This window comes from Pyrenophora tritici-repentis, chromosome 6 (genome assembly GCF_003171515.1).
Source record: "Pyrenophora tritici-repentis strain M4 chromosome 6, whole genome shotgun sequence".
Taxonomy (NCBI): domain Eukaryota; kingdom Fungi; phylum Ascomycota; class Dothideomycetes; order Pleosporales; family Pleosporaceae; genus Pyrenophora; species Pyrenophora tritici-repentis.
In genome coordinates, this window is record NC_089395.1 from 2,893,900 (window position 1) to 2,912,973 (window position 19,074).

Sequence of the window (19,074 nt, forward strand, 5' to 3'; positions counted from 1 at the left end):
CTGGTGGTATGACTACCATAGGCGACCGAGTAGAGGTACGAAAGGTAACCCTGTATTGGATTGAACTTCACTAAGAGCTATTGTTCTATCTACTTGTTGTTATGATGATCTTAGGACGTACATGACAGATCATCATTCCGCGTCGGTCCTTCTGCTCGGGCTTACTCCACGAACCTCACCTCGCCGACCTGGACTGAACCTAACATATTCTTAACAGTTACGTTATTTCCTCTTCGCACTTAGTGCAAAGCCCTACCAACAACGTTAGCCTTAACTCAATCACTATAGAAATATCGTAAAGCGCGCCTCACTTTATCCGTACTTTGAATAGGTCGCATCGTACTAATTTCGTCCAGGACCCGGGCCGTGCTCGAATCAAGCGAATAGGGTCATATAAGAGCGGTTCAGTGGGATACTTGAAATCTTCTGGATTCACCCAGCAATCACTTCCAGGGATGTTAGACGAGGAGCAGTCAAGAGTGGCTCGGGCATGTGACGAGTGTCGCCGACGGAAGCGGAAGTGTGACGGCAGTAGCCCTTCGTGCGCTTCTTGTGCTATTAGGGGCATCATATGTTTTTACACAACCGATAAGCAACCTAGAAAGTAAGACCTAATGTCCTCGCAACAAATACAGCCACTAAACAAATTTTCCAGGCGCAAGAGGAATGATGAATACACCCTTAGGCTCGAGGAGCAAATACAAGTACTTACAGCGAAGCTGCAAGCTTTAGAAGAGCAACGAGGTGCTGATTCTTCGGCTCGGGGAGATGCATCGACTGCTCGCAGCCCTATTACAAACCCATCTGGCGAACTGGCATCCAATGATTGGGGAGATTTTGAGATGCATTCCGCACCGGCAATAGGGGAGATCAGCCAGCTTATGTGGAGGATGAAGCTCGGAACCGATGGCGATGTCTCATTTATAGGGCCTTCCACGAACTTCCATCTTTCGCAAAACGTAGAGGACAATGCAGAAGGCCCGCTAATTCCGCCAATTAGTGCTTACATAGCGAGCGCGCCAGATTCGAATCGCGACACTTACCTCTACGATTCGAATCTTCATCTACGCTTGTTCAGCATCTTTGTCGAAGACCTCAACAAGCAGTACGATTTCATTGATCCATCTCGTCTAGACGAGGTGATCTCGCCTTATAACCCGCATAATACTTCTCCTCTATCCTTGCTACAAAGCGCCATCTTCGCAACGGCATCGTGCTTCTTGGAAGACGCTGAGGCTATTGACCACAGTCCGCAACAATCAATTAAGTGGGTCCTAGAAGGTTCAGATTGGATTGATTGATTACCGCTTTAAGCCTAGTAGTTACCTATAGGAGTTTAAGCCCTACCTAGATAGGTAAGTGGGTCTAGGAGAGTGACCGGATTGAATTGATTGTTGCGGAGTCTACTATTGACATCGGGAAGGTGTTTGCGACCCAGGCTGAAAAGATATTACAGCAATGCTATCGAGCTTATCCAGGTGTTGTAGTGGTCGAGACTCTCTTGATTCTTGGCTGGAGAGAACTGACATTAGACAACGATAACATGGCGTGGATGTACAATTGTATGCGCCCAAATGCGTAGGGTTCTTGGATATCACTAATCCTCTTAGGCATGTGCAGTGGTCTGACAACGCATCTTGGTCTACATGCGGTAACACTGCAGGATAATGCTAGTACCCCGTCCAAAAGACAATCCTCTCGAATCATAGCGTTTTGGCGAAGCTTTTGGTTCGATAGGTAAGACGTCGCCCTACTTTATCCTACACATCTAGTCAAGAGCTGATTCGTTCAGGATTGCAACCTTCAGCCTAGGGAGGCACTGCGTTATTCCTGTAAAACGCATTAGGACTCGTTTCCCAAAGTCGACATATCCGTCTAGTATGAGCTTGTCGCAGCTTGTATTCGATCACGAATGTCGCTTTCTGATGATCTTCGACACTTTCATGGAACAAATGTGAGTGATTCCTCTATCATCAGCCCGCCCGTTACTCACAAACGGCGCACAGATATTCCTTTGACTTTTACGAAATGGAAGAGGGAAAAAGAAGACAGCTACTGCTTGATGCCCGTGACGAGATACTTCGTTTGTATCAAGGCATGGATATTCTCATCGCGCGCCCGATCCGTAGCAGCAGCAGCAGCATTCTCACACTCCACATGCTCCATCACATGGGTCTACTCCTCGTCCAAAGACCGTTTCTCAGAGAAGATACCACCAGCGGCCTATATCGTATGGCGATCCGCTCTATGTATGAATCCGCCGTGTCTATAAACAATCTGTCGCGCAACTACCGAACTACGACCGGGTTTGCAAAAGCGACAGTGGTACACATGCAATGCATACTCACTGCAGCTCTTATGCACTTACTAGGCGTTACTTCGTCAGATAAAACTGTTGAAAGAAGATCCATCACCCGATTTCGATTCTGTGTTGAAAGCCTCAAGGAGATGAAATCAATGAGATCAAGGTCGGCGAGAGCCATTTCACTGCTTCAGGAACTGGCAAATCGTTGGAAGGTCGTCCGTGCACTACCGCTGGAGCTGAGTTATCCTCTGGGTCAGGCTTTTAAGGATGGCAGTGCCCAACAAGGACAATCGAGAGCAGCCCAGATAGATGTTCTTCGTAATGATGATTCCACCGACGGACTTGGGATTCACGATGCTACTAGCGGGCTTGGTCAGACGTTCCATGCATTTGATGGGTTTCCTTTCGATCTCTGGCCTCTGGACAATCTGCAAGGAGTTACGGATGTGGGAGCAGACATTTTGGACCCAGCAGATCCTTTTAGAGACGCAAGCTTTCCATAACTACTTTCGTTGAATCTGCGCTCAGTTTGAATGGCGACAAATAATTATCCCCCACATCACGTCAGCCTCTGCTATTGCAGGTGCCTAGATCACATGAATCTTCCACGCATTTGTACCAGACTCCGCAACAATCAATCGGATCGGCATGATTGATTCCTATCTAGGTTAAAGGCTGCCTAATGAAGTAATTCTTTAACCTATATAGGAATCAATCATGTCAATCGATTGATTGTTGCGGAGTCTGATTTGTACACAGCGAGCAAACTAAAGTCTCTCCACTCAGAGAACGAATATTGGTGTTTCGTTTTGGCTGTCTTAGCCAAGTATGACGTCATTCTTGTCACCTGGCAAGCCTTGAAAGCACTACGCGTGCGGCCTGCCTTCGCGTCTCCAAATCACTCGCACTGTTTCACACGATAAAAGAAGTGCGGATACGAGACGCTCGATGCTTACAGGTATCGCGAGCCGTGTTCGCACATTCATCCCTTCTTTCTTACCTGTTCTTGATGTTCGCCCACAATGTTGAGCGCAACGAGGCCCATGTGTAGTACAGTTGCTTTCGTTGTGCATAAAATCAATTTTAGGATCCTCAGCCTCCTCGCAGCGTCAATCTTTTGAGACATTAATGTTCTTCTCATCATACAACATCATATTCGAAGCGCGCTACCTAAAATCTCGCAATTTATGTCATCTTGCTTCCTAGTAAACCAAGCGAGTCGCCCCATATTCGGATCTTCTTCCCAAAAACATACATTGGCAATGTGGTCAACATAACGCCCACAGCTATTGCTCCAAAAGTAGCAAAGAAAACGAGAGGACCGCTTTGGGCATAGTAGTCGTTTAGGATAAACGTCAGACCAAAGGCAAATGCGCTCTTGGTGACCTGAACCGAGATGTCAGTTAGACGGAAGGGAGGCAGGATTCGATGAGCTGGAGGGATCTTACCATGGCCAACCCGAAAGCATCGCCAGCTCGCTCGCCACAAACATCGTTTGTGTAAGTAACAATCCCCGTACATCCCAAACCAACGCCGAAATTAATGACGGCCATGAAGACTCCACACGCGTTTGCTGAAAGACCTACATGAATCGCACCACCGAGACCAAAACTTCCCAGTGCCAAGGCAACAGTGGCTACAGAGATGACGAGCAGTCGGAATTCTGGCTCGTAGACGCCATTGTTACGAGCAGCGAGGGTTTGGACAACCTTGTCGCATGCCCAACCACCCAAGACAGTTCCCAGCGCAGAGCCAATGAAAGGAGCGATACCAGTCAGATTGCCAACCGCAACTGTGCTCATGTTATACGGAGGCGCACCGAAGATCTGAGACACCACTGCTCCCAGGAGAATGGTCCATGTGAACGTTACAGACCACATCACGCACCCCCAGAGCACGATTGGGTGCAACAGAAGGGTCGTTGGCTTGATACAGACCGCGAAAAGGCGATTTGTGTTTTCAAAATGTACGGAACCAAGACCAAGGAAGTATCTCCAGGATGGACGAGAACCGCTCTGTATCACCTCTGACCTTGGCGAGGCAGGAAGTTTGGCGGATTTGTCGTCGTTCAAGTCCAGCACTTGCTCCGGGCCGACAATTGGGTTTGAAGTTGGCAGTGTTGGCGTTTGACCTTCAATGATACTATGACCGTTGTCTCTGTGGTAGGTCGTTTCTGGGAAGAGGAGGATGACTGCAGCCAAGGCCAAACCGAACAATATGGCTTCAAGCCAAAAGCTCCACTTCCATGACATATTCGAGATGACGTAGCCACTAAAAACTGGCGTCAAGTTCACAGAAACGATAATGGCGAAGTTCCAGAGACCGACGCGTAAGCCACGTTCGTGCACAAAGAACACGTCGTTGAGAGTCGAGGTTCCAGCGAGCGCGGAAAACCCTCCCATCCCGAGGCCTGTTACGAGGTTAAGATTGGTTCTCATCTTCAACAAAGGCTGGATAGGGTACCTTGAAAGACACGAGAAGCTAACAGTGATTTGTAGGATGTCGATGCCGCAGCCCAACAACATGAGATAAACAGTAGGCCGGTCGTAGAGATATATACGAGGCGTTTTCCAAAGACTTCTGCAAGGGAGCAGCAAAGATACGCGCTTACTCCCAGCGACATGACCAAGCTACCATTGAGTAGAGTGATATTCGTGATGCCAAGATCGAAATATTTGGCAAGATCTGTAAAGCCTGGTACCAACAATGGTCCCAGTGACCCGGTTGTACATGATCCAAAGAGGACCACAGCAAAAAGCAGTTCTTTGCGGTGTCTTGGCCAATTCAGTGGATCAAACGGGGAATCTGAAGGCGAAGGAACCAAGACCGCCTGTGTCATGGCGCTTCGGTGTCGCGCATGATCCTGAATGACGCTTGTACCTGATGGCCGCAACGTGCCGTCGGCAGGCTCAAGAATGAAAAATGGCATTTAGATTTTTGGATAAGAGTCGATGAATAGAGGAGGAGAGCGGGAAGAGCAGTGCAGTCTATTCGGGAACTACCCAGGTATATGTGATACTCATCACCCGAGCAATTGGGCAGTTGCAGAGCCATATATCCGCGGCTTAGCGTTGTTTCGGTCGCATTATACGTCTGTTTGCATCAAGATAACCGTCTATCAACAGAGGAACGCCGAAACCAGAGATAGGGTTGCCGGTGTAGAGATAAGTCGACTTCGAAGCTCGCCGAGATCTCTGATTGGACGTTTAATGTCTTGGCTATCCGGCGGCTCCAAAGGTTCCGCCGCTAGCATTCTTTCATATTGCCACACAAGATTGGTACACCTCTGTAGCTTCGTGCCCACCTATCTGGCGGCTGCATTCATTCCGCCGCTAATGCCATAGTGAACTGTACCGTCCTTTGTATTTCCGCAATAAATACCCTCTTCGAAATACAACGTGGTTAGATACTTTTACTCTTCTACGTTCAACACACACTGTCCACGTCATGTCACATCAACCATCATCCACTGTTTACGTTGCTGTCGCTCAGTTCGAGCCAGCATGGCTTGACTTGCCAAAGGCTGTCGAGAAGACATGCCGCTTGATCCGCGAGGCAGCAGAGAACGGCGCAAAACTTGTGTCGTTCCCCGAATGTTGGATCCCAGGCTATCCTGCCTGGATTTGGTACGTTCGCGAATACAGTTGTCCTTCGTCGATTTCCAAGGTATGCTGATATGTGGTGCCAGGACAAGGCCCGTAGACTTCGAGCTCTCGACAGCTTACATCAAGAATTCTCTGCAAGTAGACTCAACCGAGATGCGTCGCATCTGTCAGAGTGCTGCAGACTACCACATTGCCGTTGTGCTTGGGTTCAGCGAGAACTACAAAGACTCGCTCTATATCTCACAAGCTATCATAAATGCCGAGGGCACTATTGAAGTCCTGCGTCGGAAGCTGAAAGCGACGCACATGGAGAGGACGATATTTGGAGATGCATCTGGCTCTTCTCTCCACAACGTCGTGGAGCTGCCGGACGTTGGACGCGTTGGTGCCCTGGCTTGCTGGGAGCACACGCAACCACTACTCAAATACCACACTTACCATCAAAGAGAAAGTATACATGTTGCTGCGTGGCCGCCGCTGTACGAACACAGTGGCGGTCCAGACTTGTATTCCATGAGCAAAGAAGGTGCGATACTGTATTGCATACGACCAGAATAACCCTTAGCTAATGTAGTTGGTAACCAGGTGCCCGCAGCCTCTCTCAAGTCTACGCCATAGAGTCGCAATCCTTTGTTCTGCATACTACAGCGGTAATGAGTGATGCAGGCATCGCTACACTACGGACAGGCTCTGGTCTCACCATGAATACCCCTGGTGGAGGTAGCTCAGCTATCTTTGGCCCGGATGGGCGCCTGGTGGCTAACGGTCCTCCAGAGACAGAAGAGGGGTTCATTTACGCAGAACTGCAGCTTGATGATATTTTGAAGGCAAAAGGTTTCTTGGACATTTGTGGCCATTACAGCCGACCTGATCTGCTGTGGCTAGGTGTTGATAAGAAAGAGAAAACACATGTAACATGGTTGACAAGCGAGTCGGTCAGGCAAGCGAGTCGGTCACCCCACCAACTTTAATCACCTACTCTATCTTAACACACAATGCCTCCATGCCGCGCTCCTCTCGTGCATTCAAATGAAGCAGATATTCAGCTTGCTCTCTTATCTATAGATTCTGCCCAAATTTAGAGTACGCGACGCGCTGCTACAGTCTTCGATATCCCAAAATTAACCCTGATTGACCGGCGCGCTGGAAAGCGCGCGCGACGCGATTGCCAGCCCAACTCAAGGAAGCTTACCTAGAGAGAAGAGGGGGTGATTATCAGCCATATACTTCACCTAGATCAGCGTAGATTTGCGCCTACCTACGCAGCTATACGTGATATGGCTGATAAGCTGCTAGCTGCGCGCGGCGCTGGCTAGGTTAGGCAGAAGTGGCTAGCCAACTTTGTTAAGCGTACAGACAGTCTTTAGACGTGTTTTAACTAAGCGTACAATAGGTAGAGAGCTCTTTGTAAGAATCTAGCCCTTATCTAAAGCTAGTTTTAGCTAGTAGAAGAGACAAAGGCTAAGCTTAGTATCTGTAATAAGGATATATATAACTGTTGGTTGACTTTGCACTAAATGCGTAAAGGGAAATTGTGAGGGATCGATCAAGAAAGATTGGATTTGACAAGATACAAGCTATCGAGCTATCTACGTTGTGAGCCCGAACTTATGCTGTGGGCGCCAAGGCGCTAGTCCGATAAGATAAGGATCTTATCGATATGGGGGCCATGGGCCGAGCGAGTCTATGGATCCGTAACATTACCCCCCCTTTCAGAAGACGGTTGCACCTGCAAGCCGTGAATGTCTTTTATTTTATGACGCTGTGCTTGATGCCGAGCAGTTATGTTGTGTCTCATCCTTCGGGTCCTTGCTTCTGCTTGGAGACAGACGTCCTGAGTTGTGCCACCTTCCCAGGTCCAAGCTGTGCCATCAGTGAATGCGAAGGTGATAGGGCAAGCTCACAACTGTCTAGTACGCTAACAACTTCAACATCATCGCGACCAAGTGAATATGCGGCGACTAGGTTGAGATACAACGCTAGGTCTCGATACAGTTCGTGAGGTGGGGGCTTGTCGGGATAGAGACGGTGAAAGTCTTCAACCGCTTCCTCTGCGCCCCACAGGTCTGTATAGTCTTGCCATGCGGGCGAGGCATTCCAGTCTGGGGAGTTGGTGTACTTAACCTTATACTGGAGCATGCCTTTCTTGTTTGTGAGGGTGTCCTTGCGTCGTTTATCTATGCGACAGTCGACGACCATGTCTACGTAGTAGTCGTGCTCTCCGTCAGGGTGTTTCTCAGCGATGACGCCCTCACTTGGGCGAGCTGTTTGATCGGCGTCCAGGTGTAGTAACCATGGGTGGAACACTGGATGGACTTGTTTGTAGCAGTCTGGTAGTGCGAGCTCGACTGCATATCGGTTGGGCAAAGCTCGCACTTTGTATGGGCCAAGGTTCTTTGCGCTGAGACCGCGGCTCGGGCGCATCGTAGGGATATTGCGGGCATCAATATAGACTTTGTCACCGACGCGGTAGTCTGGAGCGGGCTGTCTGTGCTGGTTGGCGTAGTGTTCCATCTTGTTTTGGGACCAGCGAAGATTTTCTTGCATGAAACGGATAACGTCGGTCATCCTTTTCACCGTGCCTCGGGCGTCTTCGCGGAGCAACTGTTCTGCGCGTGAACGGGCGTCGGTAATGGGCGAGTCTTCGGTGACTAGTTCCGATCCCATGCGAGGTAGGTAGCCCTTGGTGGCAAGCGCGGGTGCGACGCCAGAGGACACGTTTTCTCTGTTATTGATGGCGAGCTGGGCTAGTGGCAGCCAGTCTACCCAGTCGTTTTGCATATAGTTCGTGTAAGCACGCAGGTAACACTTTAGTCCGGCGTTGGCGACTTCAGTCTGGCCGTCTGTTTCTGGGTGGTAAGCTGTAGAGAGCTTTGGTGTAACACCCAGTCGATGACACAGCTCCTTCCAGAAATGAGAGACGAACTGTGACCCTCGGTCAGACACAATTGTAGTAGGGAAACCTTCCTCTCTCCAGACGTAATCGACAAATGCTCGGACAACAGCATCAACTTCAAGGCTGTCTAGGGCGATAAACCGTTGCGACTTGCTTAGCCGGTCAATCACGACCATGACATGAGAGTAGGTGCGTCCGAATCTAGTACAGTCTGGCAGGGGTGTGATGAAGTCGACTGAAATGTCAGTCCAGAATCGTTTCGGTACGGGGAGCGGGTGCAGCAGTCCCTGCTTGCGGTCTCTGTATGGCTTTGCGCGTCGGCAAACTACACAACTCCGGGTATACTGAGCGACTGTGTCTGTCATGAGCGGCCAGTAGTACTGTTGGCTAACTAGGTAGTAGGTAGAGCGCTTGCCGCCGTGGCCCGCCGTGGCGGTGTCGTGGAACCGACGGACGATGTCTTTGCGAAGATCGTCGTCGTAGGGGATGAAGAGTCTGCCGCGGAAGTAAACCAGACTGTTGCGGATTTCGCAGTCCTGTAGCTCTAGCTTCAGCTTCATTTGTATGGCGACAGTGTGGGGAAGGTGACGGGCGCCGTCTGCCTTTGCTCGTATTATTTCTTGTAGTGTGGGATCGACGCGGTAGGCATTTACGATCGCTGTCATAAGTCCATCGTCAGGCGCGTTCTCCCCCGGCACCCGTGCCAGGGAAGCTGGCGCAGCAGCGTGAGGGATCTCAATTGTCTCCCCCTTAGGCTGGCTGTCCAAGGCTACGTCTGGGGTTGAGTCGTCATCCACCAAATCATCGACGCCATACGCCTCCTCGCTCATTAGATATAGCATGCCTGCTAGCGTTTGTACCTCCTCCGCGTATTCGAATAACAGCGCCGCGAGTTGAATTGCTTGTCGGGCGTCGTTGTGTGTGTGCGTGTCTCGTTTGATGACGTCGTCGACGCGGTCGGGGCCGAGGATCGTCTGGGTCTGATGTATGATCCGTGGATCGTTTGGGTTCGTGGGTGTGTCGCCGGGGCGTCTCGTCAAGGCGTCGGGTTTGCTGCCTAGTCTGCCTGGTCGGTAAGTGATCTTAAAGTTGAATTCGCTCAGAAACTCAGCCCATCTTGCTTGACGCCTGTTGAGTGCTTTGTTGACCATAAAGGTCTGTAAGGTGGCATGGTCTGAGATGACCTTCACCGGGTCCGAGGTGCCGGCCAGCTCTGGTCTCCATTCCTCAAAGGCGCGGACGATGGCCATAAGCTCCTTGTCGTAGATGGCATAGTTGCACTCAGCTGGTGACATCTTTGTGGAGATAAAAGCGACTGGTTTTAGCACTCCGTCAGTCTGGACTTGGGACAGCACGGCTGCTGTGACGGTGTCGGAGGAGTCTGTTTCGACCCAGGTCTCAAGCGCGGGGTTGAAGTGCGCGAGGACCGGGGCGATGGTAAATGCTTTCTTAAGCTTTTCGAATGCGTCGTGGGCAGCAGATCCTTGGGCGATAGGAAAGTTCAGCTTGACGTCGCCGTTTGTCCCGCGGGTAAGATCCGTGAGCGGCCGCGCGATATAAGAGAAGGCAACAATAAACCTTCGGTAGAAATTTGCGAAACCTAGGAATGCTTGCAACTCTTTCAATGTTGTTGGGGTGCCCCAGTCGAGCACTGACTTAACCTTGGCGGGGTCCATTTTGATGCCTTCAGTTGTAAGAATGAGGCCCAGGTATCTCACCTCTTGGACGGCAAACTCGGACTTGTCAATGTCTAGATGAAGTCCGGCCTCACCTAGACTCTCGATAACCTTGCGGACATGAACCTTATGCTCTGCCAAAGACGCGCTGTAGATTAGGACGTCGTCGAGGTATGCAGAGCAGAACTCGTCAAGGTAATCGCGTAAAACCTCGTTAATGTAGGCCTGAAAGGTACCTGGTGCGTTGCAGAGTCCGAAAGGCATCACTAAGTATTCGAATAGGCCATACCGTGTTAGGAAGGCAGTCTTATGTTCGTCGCCTTCCTTGATGCGGATTTTGTTAAAGGCGGCGATGACGTCGACCACGGTGAAGTAGGCGACGTTAGCTAGCCGCGCGAGCGTTTCTTTAATCATCGGAGGAGCGTTCCTGTTCTTGATAGTGACGGCATTGAGCGCTCTATAGTCCACGCAAATGCGGAGTCCACCTCCAGATTTGCGGACGACGAGCACAGGCGAAGCGAAGTCTGACTTGCTTTCACGGATCTCACCGCGTCCTCTCATGTCCTCAACATAAGCTTTAACGGCAAGGCCTTCGTCCTTACTTATGCCGTACATCTTAGCGTTTGGGTGTTTTGATCCGGGGATAATGTCAATGCTGTGGTTGACCGCGCCTCGTCGAGCGGGCAAGTCTGTCGTGGCGGGATCAGGATTAAATCGGTGGGCGAGATCGTGGAGCCATTCGGGCAACTTGTCTAGGACCTCGTCGCGAGTTTTAGCGGGCGAGTTCAGCTTCTGGTGGAACTTATCAATGTCTTCCTGAGATAGGGCGTTCATGTCCATGGCAAATAGTGAGGCGAAGACGCGGCTAGCCTGGGCTCTCTCGTCGGCGTCATCGCTGTCATCTTTGTCGAGTTGTTCAAAATCATGTGGGTACAGCCAGATAGTACCGTTCTCTGGTCGTGATGCCAGTGCGGCAGCGGCCTCACCTGACACATGGTGTATGTCCATGTTCGCGTAGGTCGGGTTCCGTTCTTTGGCTTTTGCTGCGGCCCGTCGGTGTCGACTGCTGCGAACAGTGACTTGCTCGCCTTTGTGTAGGCAGTTGGCGTAGCAATGCTCGCTGTTGAAACGCATAGTTTTTTCCCTCCAGTCGATGTGTGGATTATGCTCTTCTAGCCATGAAGTGCCGAAAATAAAGTCGTAAGTCGTCATAGGTACACTGTAGAAGAGTTCCTCGCTAACGTGTTCAGCGTGGGAGATGGGGGCTAGGACGCCGTGTGTGATAGGCGCCATGGCGAAATTGCCGTCGCCAAGTCGTAGTTGCAAAGGTTGTTTAAGCCGAAACGTCGGCAGGTTATGTCGTTGCGCAAATAGTGTGGAGATACAGTTTCCAGTAGCACCAGAGTCAGTCAAAGCTTCCGTATCAATATAGCTATTCGAAGTGGCGACCTTGCACTTGAAAACGAACTGCTGGCCTTGGACAAGCTGCTTGCCTTTGACCATAGTGTTCGCGCTCAAGACAACGTGTCTGTCCTCTATAGCCTGGGGAGGCGTCCAGTCCTCCAATTCTTGTAAACAAACGCGTAAAGTGCTAGGTGTAGCTCCGGTGAGCGGGGTAGTTTGGGTATCAAGGGTCGGTGAAACAATAGGGGGTATCGCTAACAAGGGTTGGACTGGTAGTTGTGGCTTTGACTGTGACTGTAACTGTATCTGTGGACCATTTTGGTGCGGTCCCCGGGGGCGTCTTTCGCCGGGGACGGCTAGTTTTCCGACTCGTCGGTGGCATCGACGACTGTGGCCTGGAGGGCGGCGTTGGTGAATGTAGCTTTGAGGGCAGGGACGCGGCTAGCTGGCACGATAGAGCCAGACTTGCAGGCTGCTGGGACGTCTGCGTCGGTCGGACGATGTTTCTTGCCGCTGACATTTGCCGTGCCTCCGCATTTAAAGCACTCGCCTTGCTTACTCAACGCGTTGAGTTGCGCGCGCGTGCGACCGTAGTTGTTACGCGTTGTGGAGCCGCTGCTATTGCTGTTGCCGTTGCCATTACCTCCACCACCAGCGTTAGACGTGTTGCGGCCGGTTCGGGTACCATTATTTCCGCTGCTCTGGGTGAGACGTGAGAGCTGTTGCTGAGTGCGGCAATTCTGGGCAAACGCTTCCCAAGTATCACCATGGCGGAATTGTAAACCTGCGTTACGACCAAACTTCATGAGTCGGATCGCGTGCTGGATCATTTCGTTGTCGCCCAGGTTCAATGGTGCGACTGTAGAGGTAAAGCGGGCTACCCAGGTGTTAAACGATTCATTGTCGCGTTGCTTTAATCCTCCAGAGCCGCTGTCGTGTAGCGCTGCGCTGGCTTCGGTGACCTTGTCGACCGTGTCAAAGATGCGATCAAGTTCCGTGAGGACTTCTTCCGCTGTCACGTAGGCGTTACGAGCTCCGGGTGCTGCTCTATATTCCACCTGTGCAGCGGCTGGTCCTCGCAAGTGGTCAATCAGGTAGTCGAGCTGATCTTGAACAGTTGTGTGGATAGTAGTTTTGTTTAAGAAGTCTTATCCGCTGGCTTAACGGCTTTCTTAAGAGACTGTCTACAAGACTGTCGTCGGCGTTCAGCGGCGTTGACGTCATTGCCCTCGTCCTCGCTGTTGCCTTGGCCGTCTCCACGGCCAAAAGTGACCTGTCTCTTGCGGGTGGCGAGCTTCTGTCTAATAGTCGCCTTCTCCGCTTCGGTGAGGTCGTCGTCATTCTCAAAGTCGCCGTACTCAAGGTGCGACTCTGCTGGAATGGTTTGTGTGTCGTTCTGAGCACCCTGGTCGTGGGCATCCTTGCTCGTCTCGTTTAGTCGGGCCATCATCGGCGGCAGCGCTAGAAGCGGCGGCGGATCTTTTCTGGCAGGTGGGTACAGCTATGCAGCTGGGCAATCCAGTGTCTTCCGCGGCGGCACTCTGCGGCGGCGGGTCTTTTCTGGCAGGTGGGTACAGCTATGCAGCTGGGCAATCAGGTGTCTTTACTACGGCGGCTCTTCTGCGGCGGTACGTATAGTCAATGCGATCCTCGTCGCGTAAGTGTTTCTGTCGTTGGCGTGTCGCTCGCAGCGACAAGAAAATACAATTCGCGAACGAGCTTCCAGGGCCCGTCTTGAAAGGGAGCTTGTATAATGTGAGGGATCGATCAAGAAAGATTGGATTTGACAAGATACAAGCTATCGAGCTATCTACGTTGTGAGCCCGAACTTATGCTGTGGGCGCCAAGGCGCTAGTCCGATAAGATAAGGATCTTATCGATATGGGGGCCATGGGCCGAGCGAGTCTATGGATCCGTAACAGAAATAACGATAACTAGGAATGCATTCTGTTCGGTGATGGTTCTGATTAATTGTCTACGAACATAGGTGCTACGAAGGTATACCTAAGCTCTGCGCAAGGTGGGCCGAAGTCGGGCCGAAGTGTCAAGCAGCCGACGTCTCTACCGATACTCACGATCCGACAGACATCCTATTAGCTTAGGTAGATATAACTAACGTCTAAAAGGTACGACTCCTAAAGGAGAAGGTGTCTTAGGAACTTCAAGAAACCTCTATAAACTAAGGAAATTAGCTAGAGAAAGATAACATCATTATATAGAGCAAGCGCTTCTAGGACATATAGGAAGATAGGCTAGACTTTAAGCATTAAGAAACTAAGAAGGCAAAGCGCGCTACTGTGGTGGAGCAAGTGGGAATGAACGGATCCGAAGGGCGCTCGGACAGTGGAAACCATATGGGATCGCGAAGGATCCCATCGAACATCACTCAGACACTGTGATGGGCTAGACCCATGTAGGCCTACTTGTAGGCTAAGAGAGCAGCGCAGTCATGCCTCCTACATAAATATCGACTACGCAAGCTGAATCGCGTTGATTCAACTTGTGCATGCCTTTTGCGCAGGCGTGGTGCATGTAGTCGTGCCGCTAGTCTTATAGACTCTCGCCCCTTACACTCAATACAACAACGATTTCGCCCACTCAGTTCCCCGATATAGTCTAACCCAGCGTCTGTACGCTCTTCTTTTCAACAGTGCTATTATCTGACAACCTTAAGGAAGAAGGAGTAGAGAACTAGCTATATTAGATTAGGATAATCCTGCAGGAAAACAGCCCTGTACAGTTTAGATCTATAGGTAACGTACCTAACGGGCGAGTGGGCCACACGGGCGAGTGGGCCACCTGCGCTAAGACCCCATTAAAACCACGACTGTACACGACTATATAGCACCGTCAAAGATAGTAAATAGAAATCGTAATAGGCTATTCTACTCAGAATCTATCGCTGCTTCTTGCCTACATGTGCGCATATTATGTCCTGCCTCGCCGCAGCGTCCACAGCGTCGTTGGCTAGGCTCGCCTGCCTCAACGCGCACTCTCTTCTTCGCCTTCTTCCTATCACTACATGCCCCAAACTCCTTAAGAGTCGTCAGTCGCACGCCCTCATCAATTGTTAAGGTCCCTTGCTGCTGTAAGCGCTTCCTTTTATATGATCTACGCTTACTTGAGGCCTCGTTGGCGGCTTGGAGCTCAGCGTTGCGCTTGGTCATTAACACCAGAGAATGCGCTATCATCTCTGCACCTTTTGACAGGCTTTTGATCGCCTCAACCATATACGTAGGTGAGCTATCTACATGTCTTCGAATCCTCTCTTGAATCAGCTTTGATTGCGACCCAAGTTCTAGGGTATTGCTTGGAGTTTGCGACTGCCAGGGACCGTCCTCGACGGTAGGTAGCAGTGGAGTGCGCAGCCGCACGTCAAGCGTCGATATCACAGCCTCTGGATTAAATGGGACTAAGCCAGCGCCTCGAAAGCTTCCTTGTATATTGGCCTTTGTAATCGCAGCGTCAAAAGCGCCTTTAAAGCACGGTAGGAACTCTAGTTTAGTGATATGGGTGATCTTGTTGCGCATTAGATCCTCGGCTTGGCGGCCATACGCTGTCTTCAAAGGCGAGAAACACCCCACATCAAGAGGCTGTAGTAGGTGCGACGAGTGAGGAGGCATGCAGAGAGTAATAATGTTGTGATCCTTGCAGTACTGCTGGAAATCGAGCGAGTCGTGGCTCTCGTGGCCGTCGATAATAAGCAGACGATAGTTTCCTACAGTCCTCTTCTTTGTGTGAGCGTCAAAGTGCTTTAACCACTCTAGACCAAGCTTGTTTGTTGTCCAGCCGTTCTCAGAGACTGCAATAACCCAGTCGCGAGGTAGGTTATCTTCCTTGTACCAGGCAGAGAGGTGGTTCTTGCCTTTGAAGATGATAAAAGGTGGGATTGCCCACCCAGTCGCGTTGATACCCTGGATCACTGTAGCCCACTCGCGATTGCCCTGCTGAACGCTCTTTGGTCGTCCTCGACGCTCAGAGCCTGTGACTACTGCTCCAGTTGATATCATGCCCATCATGAAGCCAGACTCGTCAAAGTTGTGGGTGTCCTCATCAAGGATACCGTACTTGGCCTTTGTGTTCTCCACAAGTCGGAACCAGCCTTGTATAACCTCAGGATCCTCACAGAGGGCTCGCTTGTAGTCATACTTGCGATTGAATTTGACCTTAAGCTCAGGGCGACGTTTGACGAAGGTTGCAGCCCAGTTCTGACCAACAGGGTCGCGGTGGCGCTCAGCCAACAAAGAATTAGCCATATCCTGCACAGCAGCAAGTCGGGGCGGAAATCCTCGCGCGTCGAGGTCAAGGATATGCTGGACAATTACATCCTCCTCTGTCTTAAGGAGGTTCATTGAGTTAGGCGTACAATCGCTCCGAAGAGGTATTCCAGCGCGTCGGCGCCCAAGAGTTACTCGAGATACGTTGTAGATAGCTGCAGCGCGTCTCTGCGACAGCGTCGCGTCGCGTTCGATAGCCTTGAGAGCAAGCTGTAATCGAGCCTCTTTTAAAGCTGGTAGATTGTTTTGTTGTTGGCTCATTGTGAAAGTACTGTAGGTAACAGTATGTTTTGGTGGGGTCTTAGCGGAGTGGCCCACTCGCCCGTGTGGCCCACTCGCCCGTGAGGTACGTTAGTAAATTATTACTAGTATAAACTACCCTTCTCCTTGCGTATATTAACAAAGACATCACTATCTAAGGTCTTATAGACAGTAGGTGCTTAGTAAGAGTATTTATTAGCGATGAGTTTGTAAGGGGCTACGCTCAGGGAGCAATCGCACAGGTATACTGGAGTTGTATTCGATGGGGAAGAGAACTACAAGCTATCTCGTGCTAAAGGTTATTCGGAGTGCGGCTCGGAATACCGTGTCCGTGCGCGCAATGCGCGGATTCGCGTAATGCGCGGGGTCAACCACAAATTACTTTCACCTTAACCATCCACAGCGCCACCAATATGGATCCGATTGAAGCTGCGATTGCAGCAATCGACGTGCACGGATCTAGTGAAGGATTCTCGTATACAAAAATTGCAAAAGAGTTTGGAGTTGTGAGATCTACGTTGATCAGAAGGCATAAGGAGCTTACGCAACCCCGCTCCGACGCACATCGAAAACTCCATCTAGATTAAGAAAAGGAGATAGTACAGTATATTCAGGGGCTTACTGCGAAGCGTTTGCCACCTACAAGAGCTATTATACGCTCCCTAGCATCCTCCGTTGCTGGCACTAACGTTAGCGAGAGCTGGGTGAATAGATTTCTCAAAAGAAACTCTAATCATCTCATCTCAAAATGGACTAGGGGCATAGATCGGGCACGCCACAGAGCTAATTCAGGAGTCAAATACAAGCTGTACTTTAACCTGTTACACAAGAAAATCGAGGAGTATAAGATTAGGCTAGGGGACGTCTACAACATAGACGAAAAGGGGTTTCTCATAAGCGTCACCGGCAGATCAAAACGAGTATTCAGCAGGCGTATGTGGGAGAAAAAGGAGGTTACTATAGGGGTTTAGGACGGATCTCGCGAGTAGATTTCGATCCTAGCTTGTATTTGCGCTGATAGATTAGTTTTGTCGCCTAGCATTATCTATTAAGGTGGCTCAGGAGGCCTCTAATTAGACTAGGTAGACGACATTGCCTAATCAGCTTATCTAGTATTTATCAGCTCATCTAAATCCGGATGGTCGAATAATAAGATAGGGCTTGCCTAGCTTAAGGAAGTGTTTGAGCTAGCTATAAGGTCCAAAACGCTCTATTCACATGGATTACTTATTATAGATAGGCACAGATCTCATATAAGTCAGGAGTTTTTAGACTATTGCAATGAGAATAGGATTCTCCTAACTATCTTTCCTTCTCATTTAACCTATACCCTCTAGCCCCTAGATATTGCGATGTTTAGGCCTACGCTGGCAAATGGGTTGGGTATACCCAGTCTTGGGTTGGGGTTGGGTTGGGGTCGCACAGACCATGGGTTAGGGTTGGGCTTGGGTTGGGTTGGGTTGGGTTGGGGTTGGGTTATATTTTTTGGGTACTTTAACGGAACAACACTTAATTAAGATAATGTGTACACGTTGATGATATAGTAGATACATAAAACGAGATATATTAACACAGCTAATTATCACGGTAGCGCTGAGGACGCTGGCGCTTTCGAGGTGGCAATTGACGCTCCTCCTGGACCTCTTCCTCCGACTCTTCTTCTGTAGTCTGGTTCTCCTCATCTATATCGAAGGTATGCTCTAACGAGGCTGGAAGCTCAAAAAGATCATTAACCTCGTCAATTGGCTCTCCATCCTCCCCTAATTGAGCAACTAGGTAGTCTAGACCCTGTTCTTCCTCTTGAGATATTGTATCCTTAAGAACCATTATCTGCTGTATTGTCCGGGCAGATAGTCGGTGCCTCCGACTACCAATAACATCCTTAGCAACATTGAAAACTCTTTCAACCCCAACCTGAGCAATTGGTATTGCTAGTATATCCTTCGCCACTTGGGATAGTCTATTAGCAGATGTCTATGATAAACAGCTGTGATAACTTACCAGACTTTTTCTGGGTAAACCGCTTCTCTGAAAGTATATCCCACTCTTTCTCTAGCAGCTTAGCCTGTCTAGCACTATTTGCTAATTTATACTTAGGCTGTTGCAAAAGCGATTTCTTCAGTTGGTACTTCGCGGAGCGGTCGGCTGTTCTAACGCTTTCAAGTACCTTCTCCTCTTTATCGAAAAGAGCTTTGCGTTCACGTTGAGCAATAGCACGGGCGCTACCACTCAGAGAGCCAGTATAGGGGACGCTCAAATTGATAGGTCGGCCTTTTCGTGAACCCCCACTACCTCTTTGATCTAAGATACCGTCAATCTCGTCAGCTTCACACGCAAATCCCTGCTTATATTAGCATAAGCTGTGATAAATGGCTGTGATTATTACATCGGTAAGCTGCTCCCACTCATCTTGTTCGAACCCAGGCGGAGGTTCAAGTTTGATGGCTGGAACTAGGCCTTCAGGTACGTCGCCGACTTGCTCTTTCGCGACAGGCATGGCGGGGACTGTGATAATGCGCTGTTGTAAATGGGGTGTTTTCAATGTAGTAAAGAGAGTTATTAGGTGTTGGGAGTTACTGGGCGTCAGGGGCTGGAGAAATGGGTAGACAGCATTATGCTCACCTAGAAATGGTCCGTGCGCTTCTGCCTG

At 50.1% G+C, this 19,074-nt stretch overlaps 8 protein-coding genes across 8 annotated transcripts; 3 read left to right on the forward strand and 5 right to left on the reverse strand.

Annotated features, from left to right (window-relative positions):
* Positions 1–455: 455 nt before the first annotated feature.
* On the forward strand, positions 456–1,301 carry PtrM4_123280 (uncharacterized protein; the record flags this gene model as incomplete). Its single annotated transcript, XM_001935558.2, has 2 exons — positions 456–604; positions 656–1,301. The coding sequence occupies 2 exons, from the start codon at positions 456–458 to the stop codon at positions 1,299–1,301; spliced, it is 795 nt and encodes a 264-aa protein (XP_001935593.2).
* A 624-nt stretch (positions 1,302–1,925) lies between these two features.
* PtrM4_123290 (uncharacterized protein) lies at positions 1,926–2,808 on the forward strand (the record flags this gene model as incomplete). The annotated part of the gene is made up of 2 exons (XM_001935557.2): positions 1,926–1,954; positions 2,007–2,808. 2 exons carry the CDS (start codon positions 1,926–1,928, stop codon positions 2,806–2,808), a joined length of 831 nt encoding a protein of 276 aa, XP_001935592.2.
* Positions 2,809–3,490: 682 nt separating this feature from the next.
* On the reverse strand, positions 3,491–4,707 carry PtrM4_123300 (UhpC, Sugar phosphate permease; the record flags this gene model as incomplete). The annotated part of the gene is made up of 2 exons (XM_066108570.1): positions 3,491–3,691; positions 3,754–4,707. 2 exons carry the CDS (start codon positions 4,705–4,707, stop codon positions 3,491–3,493), a joined length of 1,155 nt encoding a protein of 384 aa, XP_065961755.1.
* A 1,045-nt stretch (positions 4,708–5,752) lies between these two features.
* PtrM4_123310 (CN-hydrolase domain containing protein) lies at positions 5,753–6,881 on the forward strand (the record flags this gene model as incomplete). Its single annotated transcript, XM_066108571.1, has 3 exons — positions 5,753–5,931; positions 5,994–6,436; positions 6,496–6,881. 3 exons carry the CDS (start codon positions 5,753–5,755, stop codon positions 6,879–6,881), a joined length of 1,008 nt encoding a protein of 335 aa, XP_065961756.1.
* Positions 6,882–7,704: 823 nt separating this feature from the next.
* PtrM4_123320 (uncharacterized protein) lies at positions 7,705–11,985 on the reverse strand (the record flags this gene model as incomplete). Its single annotated transcript, XM_066108572.1, has 1 exon — positions 7,705–11,985. The coding sequence occupies one exon, from the start codon at positions 11,983–11,985 to the stop codon at positions 7,705–7,707; it is 4,281 nt and encodes a 1,426-aa protein (XP_065961757.1).
* A 1,039-nt stretch (positions 11,986–13,024) lies between these two features.
* On the reverse strand, positions 13,025–13,336 carry PtrM4_123330 (uncharacterized protein; the record flags this gene model as incomplete). Its single annotated transcript, XM_066108573.1, has 1 exon — positions 13,025–13,336. One exon carries the CDS (start codon positions 13,334–13,336, stop codon positions 13,025–13,027), a length of 312 nt encoding a protein of 103 aa, XP_065961758.1.
* Positions 13,337–14,771: 1,435 nt separating this feature from the next.
* Positions 14,772–16,424, reverse strand: PtrM4_123340 (uncharacterized protein; the record flags this gene model as incomplete). The annotated part of the gene is made up of 1 exon (XM_066108574.1): positions 14,772–16,424. The coding sequence occupies one exon, from the start codon at positions 16,422–16,424 to the stop codon at positions 14,772–14,774; it is 1,653 nt and encodes a 550-aa protein (XP_065961759.1).
* A 1,575-nt stretch (positions 16,425–17,999) lies between these two features.
* On the reverse strand, positions 18,000–18,921 carry PtrM4_123350 (Dimer-Tnp-hAT domain containing protein; the record flags this gene model as incomplete). Its single annotated transcript, XM_001930858.2, has 3 exons — positions 18,000–18,373; positions 18,426–18,765; positions 18,811–18,921. 3 exons carry the CDS (start codon positions 18,919–18,921, stop codon positions 18,000–18,002), a joined length of 825 nt encoding a protein of 274 aa, XP_001930893.1.
* Positions 18,922–19,074: the final 153 nt, after the last annotated feature.